This window comes from Physella acuta, unplaced genomic scaffold (genome assembly GCF_028476545.2).
Source record: "Physella acuta isolate Inbredline_101_S28 unplaced genomic scaffold, ASM2847654v3 ptg000364l, whole genome shotgun sequence".
NCBI lineage: Eukaryota > Metazoa > Mollusca > Gastropoda > Physidae > Physella > Physella acuta.
This window is the reverse complement of record NW_026731883.1, coordinates 424,528-441,414: the sequence shown is the minus strand read 5'-3', so window position 1 is coordinate 441,414 and position 16,887 is coordinate 424,528. Positions and strand designations below refer to the sequence as shown.

The 16,887-nt window shown below is 33.6% G+C and overlaps 1 protein-coding gene across 1 annotated transcript; it reads left to right on the top strand.

Moving 5' to 3' along the window:
- Window positions 1–2,106: 2,106 nt before the first annotated feature.
- LOC131941520 (Golgi-specific brefeldin A-resistance guanine nucleotide exchange factor 1) lies at window positions 2,107–16,887 on the top strand. The gene is made up of 39 exons (XM_059300792.1): window positions 2,107–2,284; window positions 3,051–3,134; window positions 3,578–3,688; window positions 3,938–4,007; window positions 4,135–4,266; window positions 4,423–4,541; window positions 4,674–4,782; window positions 4,908–5,020; window positions 5,133–5,408; window positions 5,535–5,717; window positions 5,850–6,021; window positions 6,178–6,401; window positions 6,592–6,690; window positions 6,803–6,997; window positions 7,291–7,459; window positions 8,335–8,462; window positions 8,765–8,967; window positions 9,139–9,262; window positions 9,461–9,586; window positions 9,698–9,780; window positions 9,966–10,029; window positions 10,114–10,286; window positions 10,432–10,531; window positions 10,670–10,846; window positions 10,954–11,021; window positions 11,208–11,400; window positions 11,604–11,719; window positions 11,824–12,043; window positions 12,140–12,311; window positions 12,486–12,676; window positions 12,961–13,174; window positions 13,326–13,497; window positions 13,649–13,866; window positions 14,066–14,196; window positions 14,424–14,525; window positions 14,610–14,723; window positions 14,948–15,116; window positions 15,267–15,458; window positions 15,570–16,887. The coding sequence occupies exons 3-39, from the start codon at window positions 3,578–3,580 to the stop codon at window positions 15,680–15,682; spliced, it is 5,535 nt and encodes a 1,844-aa protein (XP_059156775.1). The 5' UTR covers window positions 2,107–2,284; window positions 3,051–3,134; the 3' UTR covers window positions 15,683–16,887.

Sequence of the window (16,887 nt, the reverse complement as noted above, 5' to 3'; positions counted from 1 at the left end):
GTTTTATTAACGGAAATTTCCACAAAATTCGTTTAATTACCGAAAAAAAGTTGCATTTTCGTCACTTAGCCAGATGTGACATGGGCGATAACTTCAGGTATCACCTTCATCTCCGGGGTTTCTTTAAGACAGCTTCCTCTTTTCTCGGGGGGGGGGGGGGTGGTTAAAGTATATATTTTCTCTGTATATATTTTATTTCTTCGATTAAGTCCGGGGCTGAGGACGTACTAGGGGAGGGGAGGTGCCTCCCCGAAGAGAAGCTTTTGTTAAATTCACAACTGAACGTAGCACAATATCTGTCAACGGTGCAGAGTATAGAGTTTGCTTTTCCGTTTTGAAAATGTCACAATATGAGAACTATAATGACATCGACAAGACGTACTGCAAATATAAAAAACCCAGCTGTTGTTAAATTTCTTAAAGAAAACTGATGCTCACAAAAATATAATGGTTCTTTAAAAATTAACATCCAATATAAGCTTAAATAATCAAATATAAGATTTTCAGAACCGGCGAGTATAAGTTGCTCTTCTTTACTTCCCTGTTGTAATACGACCTTTCTACACTTTTATTTAAACAAATAGATTCTAGATTCTACATCTAGCGATCTATATCTACATCTAGGATTACACCACGTATACTGCAAAAGATATATTTTCCTCGTCTAAGGTAGCTAAATTTTAAATTGCTGTAATAGCTAAACAAAAACAAATATTCCTCTCGTAAACCCTCCTTATTTATCGAATATGATGATTAAAGCATAAATATTTAATATTTATGTTTTGGTTAACGCTATTACTCGTTGCATTTTACAATTTAACTAGGCATGCTGCCCAGCTTCGCTTAGGCTTTCGAAAACATTGAGAATTTGAATGCTTAATTAATTCGCCCGAAGGTCGGTCTACGACCTCAAGAGTTATGAAGAGGTTCCTCCGTGGACATTTTTTTTCGATTTATAGCTCATATAAGGTACCGGTCAGTCGAGGTCAGTTTTGACCCCCACATCGTAGACTTTTCGGCCAACCGGCCCCCGTGTTCTGTCGCACCAAGGCAAGATCATGCCAAATTTGAAGCGCCTGCGGCGCCGGGAAGTGCCCTATCGGACACCCGACAATCTAGATCTAGAGCTAGATTCCTAAAAGAATTTTTTTTTAAGTTTAGCCCGAGCATAATAAAAAAGAATACATTAACCAAGCTGACTTGCTGTGTCTCGAACCCGCACCACCTGCGTGGTTTAATGTACACTAACATCTCCGCTATTTAGGCACCTTATAAAATACGGAGAATGAAAGACGTATTTTAAAATCTTAACTTACGCGAATATGCCTATTCTTTCAAATTAATTTTTTATCCCAAATTAGCCAGTTCATAACAAAGATTTTGTATAAAATAAATAAGTCTTGAAATAGTTTAGTCCTAATATAGAAATTTATTTTTGGAATTGATTTTAGAGAAGTTAGAGTCTAAATCTAGATCTTAGCGTCTACGTCTAGATCTAGTTATTGCGTAGATTTAGATTTAGATTTAGTCTAGATCTAGAATCTCTAGATCTAGAATCCAAACACATAAAATAAATTTTATGAGTTTAGGCCGGAAAAATTGTATTGTATACATTTCATAGTGTACGTAGATCTAAATCAAATTTGAATTAAATAGTTCATTTCTTTTCATTCTAAACACGGCAGATGACGTCATTAGTTAATGTATAAGCAATAGTGACGTCACAGTTTTATGCGTTCTTTTTCACATATATTAATGCTTTTCCGGTTGCATAAATAATACTGTTTCTCTATATTCGAATACGCCTTTATTTTTTATTTTTCTTCTTTAAATAATTTTGTGGTTATACATTTAAAACATCTAACATATTTTTTTCAACAAAAGTCCGTAAAAAGTTCTCGATTTATCGCTACCGATTCTGACGTGATGTCCGGCGAAAATTTTTTGCGGACAGAGAAAGAGAGAGAGAGAGAGATGTGCGAACGTGGGGATTTATATATTAGGATGTTATACTTGACTCTACTAATAATCGTAGAAATGAATTTTTTGTCGGTTTTGTTTGTGCGTTTTCGGTACATAGTATATTTTACAATATGGAAGAGGACATACAACCAGAAAGCTCCAGAGTTGTATCCCTTGCTTCCTTGCCAGCGACATCTTACGCGCATTGATTACCACGTCATATTGATATTGTGATGTTGTGGATAGTAGCAACTAAACGCAATGATTAATTTCTATTTATTTAGAAACAACACAATGTAAATAACGTTCTTCTGAAACAAAGGTCAATACAAGGCATCTTTTAATTGTTAACCCTATATTTGAAATGTATACTGATTTTTTGCAATTCAAAATCCAAATTTATTTGGGATAATTTTGTAATAATCACAAAATCCAGATTCTGACTGCACAAACCATGGAGTTGATTCTCTATCTTAGTCAATTCTTAGTATATCTAGATCTCTTAATGTCAAATCCAGATCTAGATTTCTTATAGACGTTGACTGAAGCAGTATATAGATCTAGATCTACTAACTATACTATGGTTGATCTAAATGCTAATTAGTAATTACTACTAGGCCTAATTAATTAGTAAATTATTATACTATACTATATAGATCTAGTTCCAGTTTGTATTAATAATTAATTTTTAATTATATTACTAGTAGTAGTAGTTATCTAGATTAAGCCCTAGTGAGTGTAGTAATACTTGTAATAGTCTGACTTAAAGTAGTAAGTTAAAGTTAAGTAACAGTGTCATTCATTAGTTAGTAGTTTTTTAGTAGCACTCTAAATAAATAAAAGACTACTACTTAGGCCCTAACTACTACTATAATAAACTAAGGCTATAGCTATTTGGATCTCACAACTAGCCCTATAATTATTTAAAATGGGGCCTATATGACTATAGAAATAAGCCTATATTAATGAACACTTAGTTAAATTATAGGTCTAATGAAGTCTAATTTATTAAATTCACATGCAAGCCTATCGTTTCTGGTGTATCCTTTTTTTTTTAAATTTATCTAATACATCTATATATTTGTTAGGCCTTTATAGGTTGTATTGAAGAAAATGTTTGCAAGAAAATAAAGAAATTCTCCATTTCTATTCATCTTACAATCACATTAAAGGTAAGACCTAGCAAAAATTACAATAACAAAATCAAGCATCTATTAGGTTTGAGCTTGGATCCCAGGCTAGACTGTAGAACATCTTGAGTCCACCCAGCTGTAATGGGTACCTGACTCACAATAGGGAAAGTAAAGGCAGTGCTGACCACAATTGGTCATTGAAACAAGTGACTTCTGCTTCACAATAAATGTGACATTAAAAACAATAATAATTGATTAAAAACAGACACTTACAGATTATTTTATTAGCAAATCCTTCTGGGTAAACAGAATGAAACCATAAATAAAATGTACAACTGTGTATATTTTTACCTTGTTGTTAAAATAACACTTGTTATTAAACAATGTTATTATTTTTTATTGTCAGTATATCTCAGTAATCTGTGTATAGAATTGTTATCATTTTTAAAAAGTATCGCAACATTGTTTTTAAAATTTTTCAGATGGCTTTGGCTCTCACAAATGGCATCTACATTGTTCAGGGGGAAATCGCCCTTCTCATTACTGCTATGAGAAGGACATCTCGTTATGGTGGTCATAGACATGGACGGCATGTATGTTTGCTTGTTAATATTCGTCTTGTGTTTGTTGTTAAAATGATATAAGAAAAGTAATTTTTCCAAATGATATAAGTCTGAAAATTATACATCGTTTGTAATTATACTTTAAATTCCTCTTAAATATACTTGGGATTTTCCATTGTATAAAATATTTAATCACTGTTGAATCTTTTATTTTTACTTCTGTTTTATAATAATGAAAATTGTGAATTTATAAAACCTGCACATTTTATATTTTAATAGCAGGATGATGAGGGTGACTTTCTGCAGAATTCCTTTTTCCAATTAAAGGATGTTCTATATAACTTAACAGGTAACACAATAGAACAGTTGTAAGAATTAATTAATGAATGATTATCAAACCCTTGTTAATTTGAAAAACGGCACATCATTATTAAATCAAGGAATTAAAATTTTGTTTATTATTTATGTCATTACAGAGTTGAATGAAATAGAGGCAAATGCTTTTCTGAGTCCTTTCCTTGATGTTATACGCTCAGAAGATACTACTGGTCCCATTACTGGTTTAGCATTGAACTCTATCAACAAATTTTTAACATATGGACTTGTAGGTAAGAATCGAATTCAGGTGTAGATTAATATGCAATTTAATTTTGTTTGAATTTGACAGTTTTAGTTCATGCTCTTGCCAGCATGTTATTTTGTTTAATGCTTTTGCCAACACTTATTTTGTTTAATACATCACCATTATCAAACTTGAATTTTAGATCCAGCAAGTGATAACTCAGCTGCAGCCATTGAAAATATCGCAGATGCTGTCACACATGCTAGATTTGTTGGCACTGATCCATCATCAGATGAAGTGATTTTAATGAAGATACTTTATGTAAGTTACATTTTATATTTTAATTTCATGTTAATCTTAACCTTTTAAACTTTACTCCTCTTCTGAGGTATTACTCTTACCATTGTAATATATATTACCAGTACTGATTGTCTTGACATAATTATTTTCCAGGTATTGCGCACCTTGTTATTGTGCCCAGCTGGTACATTATTAACCAATGAATCGGTGTGTGAGATAATGCAGTCTTGCTTCAGAATATGTTTTGAGATGAAACTTAGTGGTAAGTAATTTTAATAACATTTAAAGAGTATTCATTATAGCACTATAGTATGTTTTGTAAGTTTTACTTTATTTAACATTTTGACATTTATATTGTTGGTAAATTCAGTTATAAATCATCCACAGAGCTTCTCAGAAAGTCAGCTGAAAATACTCTCCGTGATATGGTACATTTATTATTTACAAGACTGCCATACTTCAAAGAAGACCCTAAATGGATCACAAATATAAACAAAAAGGTTTTTATGTTTTCATGGTTTACCTAAATCGACAGTCAGAATTGCCTTTAATTAAAGCTAGATTGCTACATTTAATTATCTAGATGTATGCTAAATAACTATATTTTTTTAGTTAAAGATGCGGACTGGGGGTGTAGACCCTGCAAGAATTGGAAAGAGGAAAAAATCACCTAAACCAAAAACCAAACGTAGCCACGGCCCTTCTCAGCAAACTACAGACACAATTCAGCCAACTATAATGGAGGCCAAAGAAACTGTGGATAGTGCTACTACAGAAATCATCTCAGATTCTCAGTCTGAATTTGAACACATTTCCACTGAAAGGCTTGCAACCACACCTGGCTTTGGCAAAGAAGATACTATCATCGATGTTGCTAAAACATTTGAGGTTAGTTTTATCAACCTAGATATAACCTGTATATATCCACTTTGTCATAAGTATGATTTTTCTATTATTTTTTTTTAAATATTTGTTACAAATTTTAATATAAATATATAAACTTTTATTTTGCAGGCCGCTTCCAAAGAATGCACACCAGAAATTGAAAGTACAGTTTCAGTTTTGGTAAATGAAGAAACTGCTGCTGAAGCCCTACGAAGCAACGATCAAAAAGAAAGTAGTGATAATTCATATTCTATTGTAGGACACCAATCTCCTAACACTCTAGAATTAAGTGTTGATCCATCTTTATTGAGAGTATGTCCAAACATCTTTTGTTTTCTTAGCTAAATTATAACAACGAATGATACAATTTTATTTATTTTTAAATTTCCTCACTGTATTTTGGTGTATTTTCTTGTGTTACATCATTTTGAATACTTTTGACAGAAGGCACAGAGTGAAACAGATTTGTACTCTAGTGAGCAGAATGGTGAAGGAGAGGTCTGTGACGACAATGAGTCTGTTCATTCCACTGACACCACACTTGCGCAGGACAGTGAATTTATTAACCCCAAGGGAGTTCGATTCCTACAGAACCAACAGCAGCAGATGATTGAAGGTACTCCCTTTAATAGTAATTAATTAAAATGTCAATATACATGCTAATTTTATAATTTTAAGATAACTTCAGTCATACACTATATAGCTTGTATATCTATTGTCCTTATCAGCTGGTCATGTTACACCAATGCCCAATGTATATTTTTATTGTCAGCTGGTCCAGTCACACTGATTCCATATGGTCTTCCCTGTGTGAGAGAGTTATTTCGGTTTCTTGTCTCGCTGACCAACCCACTTGACCGTCACAACACTGATGTTATGATACACATGGGACTGAGTTTGTTGATTGTTGGGCTGGAGACGGCAGCAGATCACATTAGCTCCTACAACTCCCTTCTTTACCTTGTTAAAGATGAGTTAAGTCGTAATCTTTCCATGGTGAGGACCTCTAGAATTAACTTTCTTATTGAATTTGTATTTTACTTTAATCTTGCTTAGGTGAAGTTAAGTTTGATTTTAAATTGTTTATTATTGTTGAACGTTAGCATGTAATAAACACTGTTGAACATTGTTCGCAAACTGCAAAATGGTACAGACTGACTGAATTTGCCTTGTCATTTATCAACAGCTATTGCAATCAGAGAGGCTATCTATATTTTCTGCATCGCTGAGGCTCAGTTTCTTGTTGTTTGAATCCATGAGGTCTCATCTGAAACTACAGCTTGAGGTCTGTATTCATATTTAAAATTCAATACCAGTAAATATACACCAGTCATCCATTCACTAGAAATAAAAAAAATGTGGCTTGTTGTATTAAACACTTGTTAAATTTGTTTCAGAACTATATTGTGCGAGTGAGTGAACTGATAACATCAGACAGTTTGAAAATTACTTATGACCATAGAGAGATTGCCCTAGACCTGATAGTCCAGATGTGGAGAATCCCTGGTCTAGTGACAGAGCTCTACTTGAACTATGACTGTGATCTCTACTGTTCAAACCTCTTTGATGACATGACAAAACTACTTTCAAAGGTAAACTATTACTTGCTTAAATAGCCCTGCTCTATCATCTAATTAAAAGTTTCATTTAACACAAATATAATTCTTAATCATCAGTAAAATTTAACTTTAAACTGTTCTCTTGATGAAGCTGCGGAACTTTAGTTTTAAAATGTAAAAAGAAACAATAAGTATGTTACAAGAGTATCATTTTTAAGTGAGTAAATAACATAGGCTATATACTATAGCTGTCTTGTATTGTAGCTGTAAGAATTGTCTGCTTTATCGATTACAAATTTTTCAGAGTTTCTTGTGTCTCTCCACAGAATGCATTTCCTGTCTCAGGTTTATATACTATCCATTTACTGTCACTGGATGCACTGTTGACTGTAGTTGATTGTATAGAGCAACACTGTCACACTCGTACTTTAGCAAAGACTGTTGCTGTTAGTTCTGACAATCCAGGTAGCAAAAAGACAACTGAGGGACAGATAGGTGAGTGACACAATTTGGAAAATTGCTTGTTAATATTACTTGGTTATTTTTTTTAACAATGTATTTTTGTGTTAGCAATAAAGATTTTTAGCGCAATTTCCATTCTGGAGAATTGCGTTTATTAACTCGTCATTTCTGGATGTATGAATGGATGTGTGTCCGCAGCTTTAAGTCGTATCTCCTCCTCAACGAAGCAATATCGAGGACTAGTTCCAAAAGCAATTATGTTAAGCTAATTACGAGGATGAACATAGGCCAAAAAAAATTCCGGGTTTCTTTTATGGATTTCCCGGAAAAGCCAAAAAACCTTGAAAAAATGCAGTTTTTGGCCCATATCTCGGCAACCAGACCACTTAGCGACTTGAAACATGTACCAATCGATTCCTGCCATAATGTAGAACAATATTGCAGAAGAAAGTTTTTCAAAAATATCCTTTCGTTCGGTCACAAATTTTTTTTTTAATTAATTAAAATTTGGACCGAATTAGTAGGCATTTTTATCCAACCACACCACACGCGTCATCACGTTCAATAGCTACGCCATCACGTTCAATGGCTGCGACATCACGTTCGGTAGCTAGGCGCGCAAAGGTTTTTAGTCATGTAACTCTATTGTAAATAAAACATGTAAAATACTGGAAAAAAAATTAATAAAAAACGTTTTAATAACTAACCAATGGTTTTACTAACCCTGCTCTTGATTTACGCTACGACAGAGCTATTTTTAGATAACATCAGGAAATTGCGCTTAAATGTCACTAGACTTTTTAATTAACTTGTTTAATATGTAATTTCTAGCTAATGTGCTGTGAAGTAAAATTACTATGTTATTGAAATTTAAAAACGCTATTAATTATCTTATTACTATGTTTCAGAGAGACCCAAATCTATCAGAGGCAAAGATGCTAAAAAAGGACCTTCTATAAAGCCCAATAGAATGATGAAACTCTCCAGCAGAATACCAACACATGAGGAACTTATAGAACTCAAACAAAAGAAAAAGGTATGCTCTGTTCTAAGACATCTTACTTTTAACATTCTTGCCCCTGGTTTTATCTGTAAGTTCTGTCCTTTAAGACTATTGTGGGGGGGGGGGGGGGGAGAGAGAATCTGGCATCACATTTTTGGGTTATAAGTATAACATTTATAAGGATTTTTTATAAATTGTAAATCAATCCAAGTATTTAATGTTGTCCCAGCTTGGTTCATGTTGAAGAATAACGTTGTGGAGGTTAGAGGATCTGACAGTGTAGGTATGATGCACTCATGGTAGCATACAACTAAACCCAACATTTTTTTCTCCAGATTTATCAAACAGGGACAGAACTGTTTAATAACAAACCATCTAAAGGTTTGCAGTATCTCCAAGACCAAGGACTGTTATCCAAACCATTCAGTCCAGCTGAAATTGTCATCTTTTTGAGGGAAAATCACAGCCTTGACAAAAAGATGATTGGTGAATACATCAGTGACAAAAGGAATAAACAAGTTCTTGAGGCTTATGTTAAGTAAGTCATTTTAATATTGAAAATCTTTTCTTTTATTTACAGCTAAACTCTTATCTTAATAACAATTTTTAAAATTTAGATGGTTTTTTTACTTTCTGCAAAACTGAGCATCAAACATTACTTTTTTATTTATTCAATGTGTAGATGTTGCAACATTGATTTTTTTTTTAGAGCATTTAATTTTGAAGACACACGTGTTGATGAAGCACTAAGAATGTACCTGGAGTCTTTCCGAATGCCAGGAGAAGCCCCGGTTATATCATATTTGATGGAACATTTTGCTGAACACTGGCATGTAGGTTCTGTTATATATCTTTTTATATATCTCTTCATTAACTTGGTTATAGATTCTTTTTTTAAATTTTCATTTACTAAATTTTCTATATAGATAAATAAGGCTTTAAATAGACAGTTTTAAATGCTTATTTGTTAATAATGATACTTTTCTTCATTAAAATAGGCCTAATTATTTGGTTTCTTTTGAAATATTTAGAAGAGCAATGGAGAACCATTCCATAATGTTGATGCAGCTTTCACCCTGACCTATGCTGTGATCATGTTGAATGTGGATCAACACAACCACAATGCTAAGAAACAAAATGTACCCATGACAAGCGAGGTAAGAAGGATTAAAACTTTTTGTATTTTTCTGGACACATTTTTAAATCACCTAGATTCAAGTCAATTAGTTGTTGTTTTTTTTTGTTACTTACATATCTTGTTTACACAGGATTTTAAGAGGAATGTTTCTAAAGTAAATGGTGGTGAAGATTTTGACCAGGATATGCTACAGGATATCTTTCAAGCCATAAAGTTAGTAGGCCTACAACCTGTTTGTTAAGATGAGATTTTCTAAATAATCTTATAGTTTTTCTTCAAAAAATAAGTAAATTATGCAGTGCACTTTTAGAAGTTTATTATATTTTAAATTACAGTCCTGAGAGATTATATAATCCAGTGTTTTGAAATGCCTTTTACATTTTTTTCTTTGGCCATAGAAATGAGGAAATAGTGATGCCAGCAGAACACAGTGGCTTGGTAAAAGAAAATTATCTCTGGAAGGTAATCTTGTCCATTCTAGTTATTTCTGTTTTCTTGTGTTTTTATAGAAAAGCCATGGGACTAAGCAATATCCTATTTCCCCAGGTATTGCTTCAGAGGGGAACGTCAAAAGAAGGCATATTTTACCATGCCCCAACAGGTGCATTTGACCATGAGTTGTTTACACTAATTTGGGGGCCAACTGTGGCTGCTCTGTCATTTGTGTTTGATAAAAGCTCAGAAGAAACAATCATCCAGAAAGCTGTGTCAGGTTTTAGGTACTGCTTTCTAAATATTAAATTTTTTTTTTAATGCATGCCTTAAAATTATGGGTTTCTCCAAGTTTCCTAAAATGTTTTCCCATCTCACCTGAAAAGGGTTATTAGTTATTTTTACTGATTTTTTTTCATATTTTATTTCCAGAAAATGTGCCATGATTTCAGCTCATTATGGCATGAGTGATGTCTTTGATAACTTGGTCATTTCTCTTTGTAAATTTACTACTTTGCTCAGTGCTGTTGAGGTAATCTATAAATAGGAACATTTTATTTATTTATTATATATATTTATAAAAAAAAAATGTTTTTTAACAATTCCAAATAGTTTTACTAACTAGCACATTTAACATTTAAAATGTACATTTTAAAATTATTTCTTTCAGAGTCCAGAAACAATTCCAGCTTCATTTGGTAATAACTTCAAAGCTCAGTTGGCTGCTCGTACAGTGTTTGGATTGGCTCAACGCCATGGGGACATTCTTCGTGAAGGATGGAAAAACATAATGGACTGCATGCTTCAGCTGTATAGAGCCAAATTGCTCCCCAAAACTATGGTTGAGGTAGTTAACTGATACACTTACATTTTTTACCCGTCACCAGTTGCAAAATTTGATTGATCACAGAATAAATGTTAGAAGATGGTATATGGTTATTGATATTCTTGCAGGTTGAAGACTTTGCTGATAGTTCTGGGAAGATTTGTATCCTTCGCGAAGAATCTGCTGCAATGACGAGGTAATTTTTATAAACATTTTTTTTTAAACAAGGTAGTTTATATTCTCATTTCTTTTTTTTTTTTAAAGTCAGTCTGGTAAAATGACAGTGTAATTTAAAAATATATCTTGTTAGTTTATGTTAAATATTTTTCTTAAAATAATGTATTCTTTTAGGTGCTGATAAAATGTTTCTTTTCTGTAACAGGTCAGAGACAGGCGTACTGAGCAACATTGTGTCCTATTTCTCATTGTCCGAATCAGCCAGTACAAAAGGACCAAGTGCTGAGGACCTGGAGGCTGGCAAATATGCTGCAAGCTGTGTCAGAGACTGTCAGCTAGACCACCTCATCCTGGACAGTAAATTTCTCAGAGAGGACTCCCTACAAGAACTTATTAAGGTACATTTGGTCTTTGCAATCTTAAATAGCACAATTGGCTCATAATGAATTAAGTACTTTTTCTTAGTTTTAGTTTTACCACTTTATATAGTCCTATAATAACTATTTATACTCTGTAAAACTCAAAATTTTACATATTCTTAATAAAATGTCTAAATTTTAAAAGTGAGATAATGTCTCAAATTGTGTTCTTGCTGTTGCAGTCGTTAGTTTCCATCCGACAAGGAACAGAAGACCAGGGGAGTATGAATGGTCTTTATGATGAAGATGCATGTGTTTTCTTCCTTGAGCTCTTGGTTTGTGTGGTTCTTCAGAACAGGTATATTTCATTGTTGCATCATTTAATTAATTAGTATATCAATTTTTAATTAGCTCTCAGCTGTTGTACATGATGTTATAATTTATTATCTATTATGTTTATAGAGATCGAATAGCACCTGTGTGGCAGGCAGTTCGAGACCACTTCTACAACATCATTGTTAATAGCAATAGCCACTCATTCTTGGTTGAAAGAGCAGTAGTTGGTCTCCTGCGTATTTCTATTAGACTTCTGCGTAGGGAGGAGATTGCTCCACAAGTTCTTACCTCTCTCAGGATTTTACTTATGATGAAACCCAATGTTGTTCACAGTCTTAGTAGACAGGTAACTCAATCTTGTTTGTTTTCATTGACAGGAATAAAAATGTTCCTTTTAAAATACAACATGAGATTGAAAGAAAACATATTTCCATTATTTTAGATATCATTTGGTCTACACGACTTGCTTAAAACAAATGCTGCCAACATTCACACCAGCCAGGACTGGTACACATTATTCACCATGCTAGAAGTAGCTGGGGCAGGTGCCAATCTGCCTCCTGTCTTACAAGTTTGTCCTGATTTAGATCTGGCAGAAGTCATCAGTGATGCAGGTACATTCACTTGGTAGTTATACCTAGAATTGTATACATTGGTTACTATATTATGATCATATTTATTTATATTTCTGTAATAATAACAACATAAAGTTGTATACATTTGTTACTATATTATGATCATATTTATTTATATTTCTGTAATAATAACAACCACATTTAAATAACTAGGAGCTCAAAGTGACAGTGAAGTTCAAAGTGTCAATGGTGCATCAGTAGAAAGTGACAGGGGCTACACATCAGATAGTGAGTTGTACGAAGCGGGCCAGAGCCGTCATCCTAGTCAAAAGCAATCTGCCAACCACAGCCATCCCCTGGGTCTGGAGCTAAGGCCGGTCCCTGACAACAGTAGCTGGATGATGGTAATTTTAATTTATGGAGAAGTCATGAATATATTTACATTCTATGAGCATGGGTGTAAGCTTTTGACTGATTTGTAAGCCTTGCCCTATGTTTAATTCCTTTTTTTTCTATAAAGTATTACTTTTCAGTTATATTAAAAAACTGGATATTACAATATGTTTGTTAATCTTATAACATAAACCCCAGATGGTAGGGGATCAACCAATAAGCACAGCAGGAACCAAAACATTTAGGTAACAGATACCTAATTACCATCAGTTAATTAAAAATGTCCAATTTACAGGTGAATAGAAAAGATCATCAAAGTAGCAGGATGCCAGTCAATCAGTACAGTATTGACCTTAACGAGAACCTGCTGTTCCCTGATAGCCGTGCACTAATTAAATCCACTGAAACCTTGACCTTCTTGGTAAGAGATGCTGCTCATGTCACTCCTCACAACTTTGAGAGCTGCGTCCATTGCATTAGAACATTTGTTGAGGCTGGTGTTAATGGAGGTAATTAATGCATTACTCTCGGCTTTTTTACAAGTTTTTTTTTATTACATTTTAAAGTTATATTTTATAATGGCTTTATGCTAGCCCTTTATAAACTAATTCATTCAACAGTGCAGTTCTTTTAATGCCTATTTTTCTGAACAATTGAAAGGTCGAGCCCGCACACCTCCCATCCGTAGTGGTTCAGTGAGAGACAACAAACACAACAAAAAAATAGTGAAGAGGGTCAATACAAAAATGGGCAAATCTTCATCAACACCTGAGCAGTTACATGAAGGTCTTCAGTCAGATGAGGACCCTGATGGAGAGGCAACACAAAGCAGGTGTGAAACAGATTTTTTTTTAATTAAAAAAAATGTATCTCTCATGAGCTGCATATCAATGATAGTTTTGTTTATCTATTAAAGTAGTGACAAAACGAATCAAATTAAAGAATCTTCTGAACTAACAGTTAAAGCTTGTTTACTTTTTCAGCTTGCAGCTCATGTCCATACAGTTGTTGGACCTGATGCACACACTCCACACAAGGGCAGCAGCCATATTCAGTTCCTGGGCACAAGAGGAGCAGGTGGATGCCTGTGGCACACCTGCCATCAAAAGATCTGGCTTGACTCGTGTCAACAGTCAAGGGATCATTGTCGATGCCAAGGCTCCAACTCTATGGGGAAAATGTTGGTGTCCGTTATTACAAGGTAATAATCTCTTACACATTTATTTTATAAAGTTTTAATGTTTATGCTTTTAAAATGAATTACACTGAAGAATGATTTTTAGCTTTTTATTTCTCCTAATGTGAATGTTACTGATTTTTATTTTAAGATCTAGAAATAACTGACATTATTTTATGTCTAAAATAATAAAATAAAACAAGTCACTTTTGACCGTAATCAGGGATAGCAAGACTGTGTTGTGATTCAAGGCGACAAGTTAGGAGTTTAGCTTTAACCTACCTCCAGAGAGCTCTTCTAGTCCATGATCTGCAAACACTCTCAGCCATTGAATGGGAATCCTGTTTTAACAAAGTATGTAATAGGAATCTAGTTTTAGTAAAGTATGTAATAGGAATCTAGTTTAAGTTAAGTATGTCATGGGAACATCATAATTGCCTAGTTAAGTAATTATTTGATGATGTTAGTACACAACTAGCAAAAATAATTATATTAAAAAATATTTAAAGTAAAATAATCATCTAGCCTTTGTCCTCTGTTCTGATGGTTTAAAGTTCTGACATTGGTTTATGGTTCTCCAGGTTTTGTTTCCTCTACTGACCAAGCTTCTGGAAAACATTAATTCATCAGATCCAAATGGCATGGAGGAGACTAGAATGAGAGCTTCCACTCTACTCTGCAAGGTACCTCTTATTACTTTCTCTTTGGTCATGTGTTTTGTAATCTGGTTGAAAGCTGACACACTTATTGATTTCTTTCCACTCTAGGTGTTTTTACAGCATCTCAGCCCTCTTCTGTCTTTATCCACATTCACGGCATTGTGGCTCACAATTCTGGACTTTATGGAGAAATATATGAGTGCTGACCGCAGTGATTTGTTGGTGAGTTTTTAATGCACTAGCTTTCATTGATCATCATGTGTCAAGTTCCCTTCAGCAGTGTTGTGAGACTTGCCCACCATTTGTGTAAATCTGATCTTTAAATAACTTATCTTCATGATTAAGTTTTTCAGCTTTTTAAAACAATTTATTTGAAATACTTGATCCAACCATGCAAGTTTATTTTTATTGTATCATATTGTAAATGATCATCCTTTAAATTCCAGTCTGAAGCCATACCTGAAAGTTTAAAAAACATGCTGCTAGTTATGGAAACTGCAGGGATTTTTCAAACTGCTGATGGCACTGAGTCTATGTTGTGGAAGCTAACCTGGGATAAAATTGACACATTTTTGCCCAAGCTCAGAACTGAAGTGTTCAAACCATTTGAACCAGGTATGTCTTCTATCACATTAAATATATAGCTATGTGAGTTTAGTAACATTTGACACATACATCAAAATTTGTGAATTTCAATACACATGTTGAATAACTCTTTTTTTTTTGTTTAATGTTTAAGTTGAACTTCATTGCTTAATTCACCAGAACCAAAGCTGAGTAAGATAGAACGAAATGATATGACAACAGAGCCTCAGAGTGTATCCCCTAACGTGACTAGTGTGAGTCAACAGGACCAGCCCACCACAGCATTTCCCTCACAACCACAGCAGCACACCCCCACAGAGAATAATCCTGACTTCGTTCCCCTTGAAGGCATAACAATTGTAACTCATGATGGTAAGTTGCTTTATTTTGCAGCTCTTCAAATCTACTTTTCTTGTATCATCTGTTATGTTTGCATCGTTTACCTGTATGTTAGGTTCTAAGTTTTCTATTTCTTATCACCAGATCGACCAGGTAGTCCACTGATGAATCAGCCAGCGCCATCTGCAGCGTCAGCATACATTCTACACCCTCCATTACCTAACATTCCTTCCCAGCTGGAGCTTCAAAATAAATAAGGACTTTGTTAATGGTACAGTCAAGTGATAATGGATAATTAAGATCCTACATTGTTCCTGCAATTTTTTTTATTACAAGTAACTATTGTGATGTACAGTGATGCATATATTTTTAAACGTACAGCACTCATAGGATAAAGACACTGATACTTTCTTACTTTATGTTGTAGAAAGTTCTTTTATCTTAGATTTAAGAGAACAGAAAATTGTGTAGACTCAGTGCTGTTTTCCTTTTATTCCATGCACCTGCAATGTACAATGGTAAAAGTAATATGGAAGCTAATACATGAAGGGGTAGGGTATGGCCTGTCATTGAGCAACTTACTGCACCTGGTTTTTTTTCTGACAGTAATTTACTTTGCTAGATTATTGAAATGTACATTACAACGGAGTAACTATCTTTTACTGTTAAGTCTAATTTGGACATCCCAAGGAGCGGTCACTTGATGGTTGTTATGTACTTTTAATAATTATACAGAACTAACAAGAAAGTTTATACATAGACCATGAAACCAGAAATTACGCCAAATTTTGAATTCTTTAAAAATGCATTTATATATTACTGAATTGGCTTCAGTGTGTACCTGAGTTGTTTTTATTTGAAGAATATTCAAGGTTGGTCTTGTTGTTAGTATCTCAGCTGAATCAAAATGTTTTTACTTAATGATTAACATTTGTAGAGTCTCATGGACTTTATAATTAAATCTCAGTTGCGATATACTTGCATTTGTTAAGCGAATATTCTTAAGTCATTTTATTTTAATTTTTAAACTTAGAATCTAATTGTTTAGATAAATCAAAGATTAAAAATATCCCTGACATGTTTAACTAGTCTGTTGTGAAGAGACTGACTTTTCTAAAAATGAAAACAACCAAAACCTCATGAAGGAACATTTTTTAATGTTATTAAACAAGATTTTCATTTAAGAATCCATACCTTCTGTACATATTATGTTACCTAAATATTTCATTGCACATAATGAAGCCTAACAACTGTGATAAAATAAAGGTATACAGTCATTTGTATATAGAGTTCCAGAGTTGGCTCATTGACCTGTTGTGTTGCTTATTATAGAGAGGGAAACTTGATTTCTTGTGAAGCAAATATTGTGACTTGTGACCAAGTTAGTCAATTGTGTACATTCTTTTTTTTTTTATTGTAGCATGTGGTGATGTTTCATGATCAATTCTATTAAATTATTATT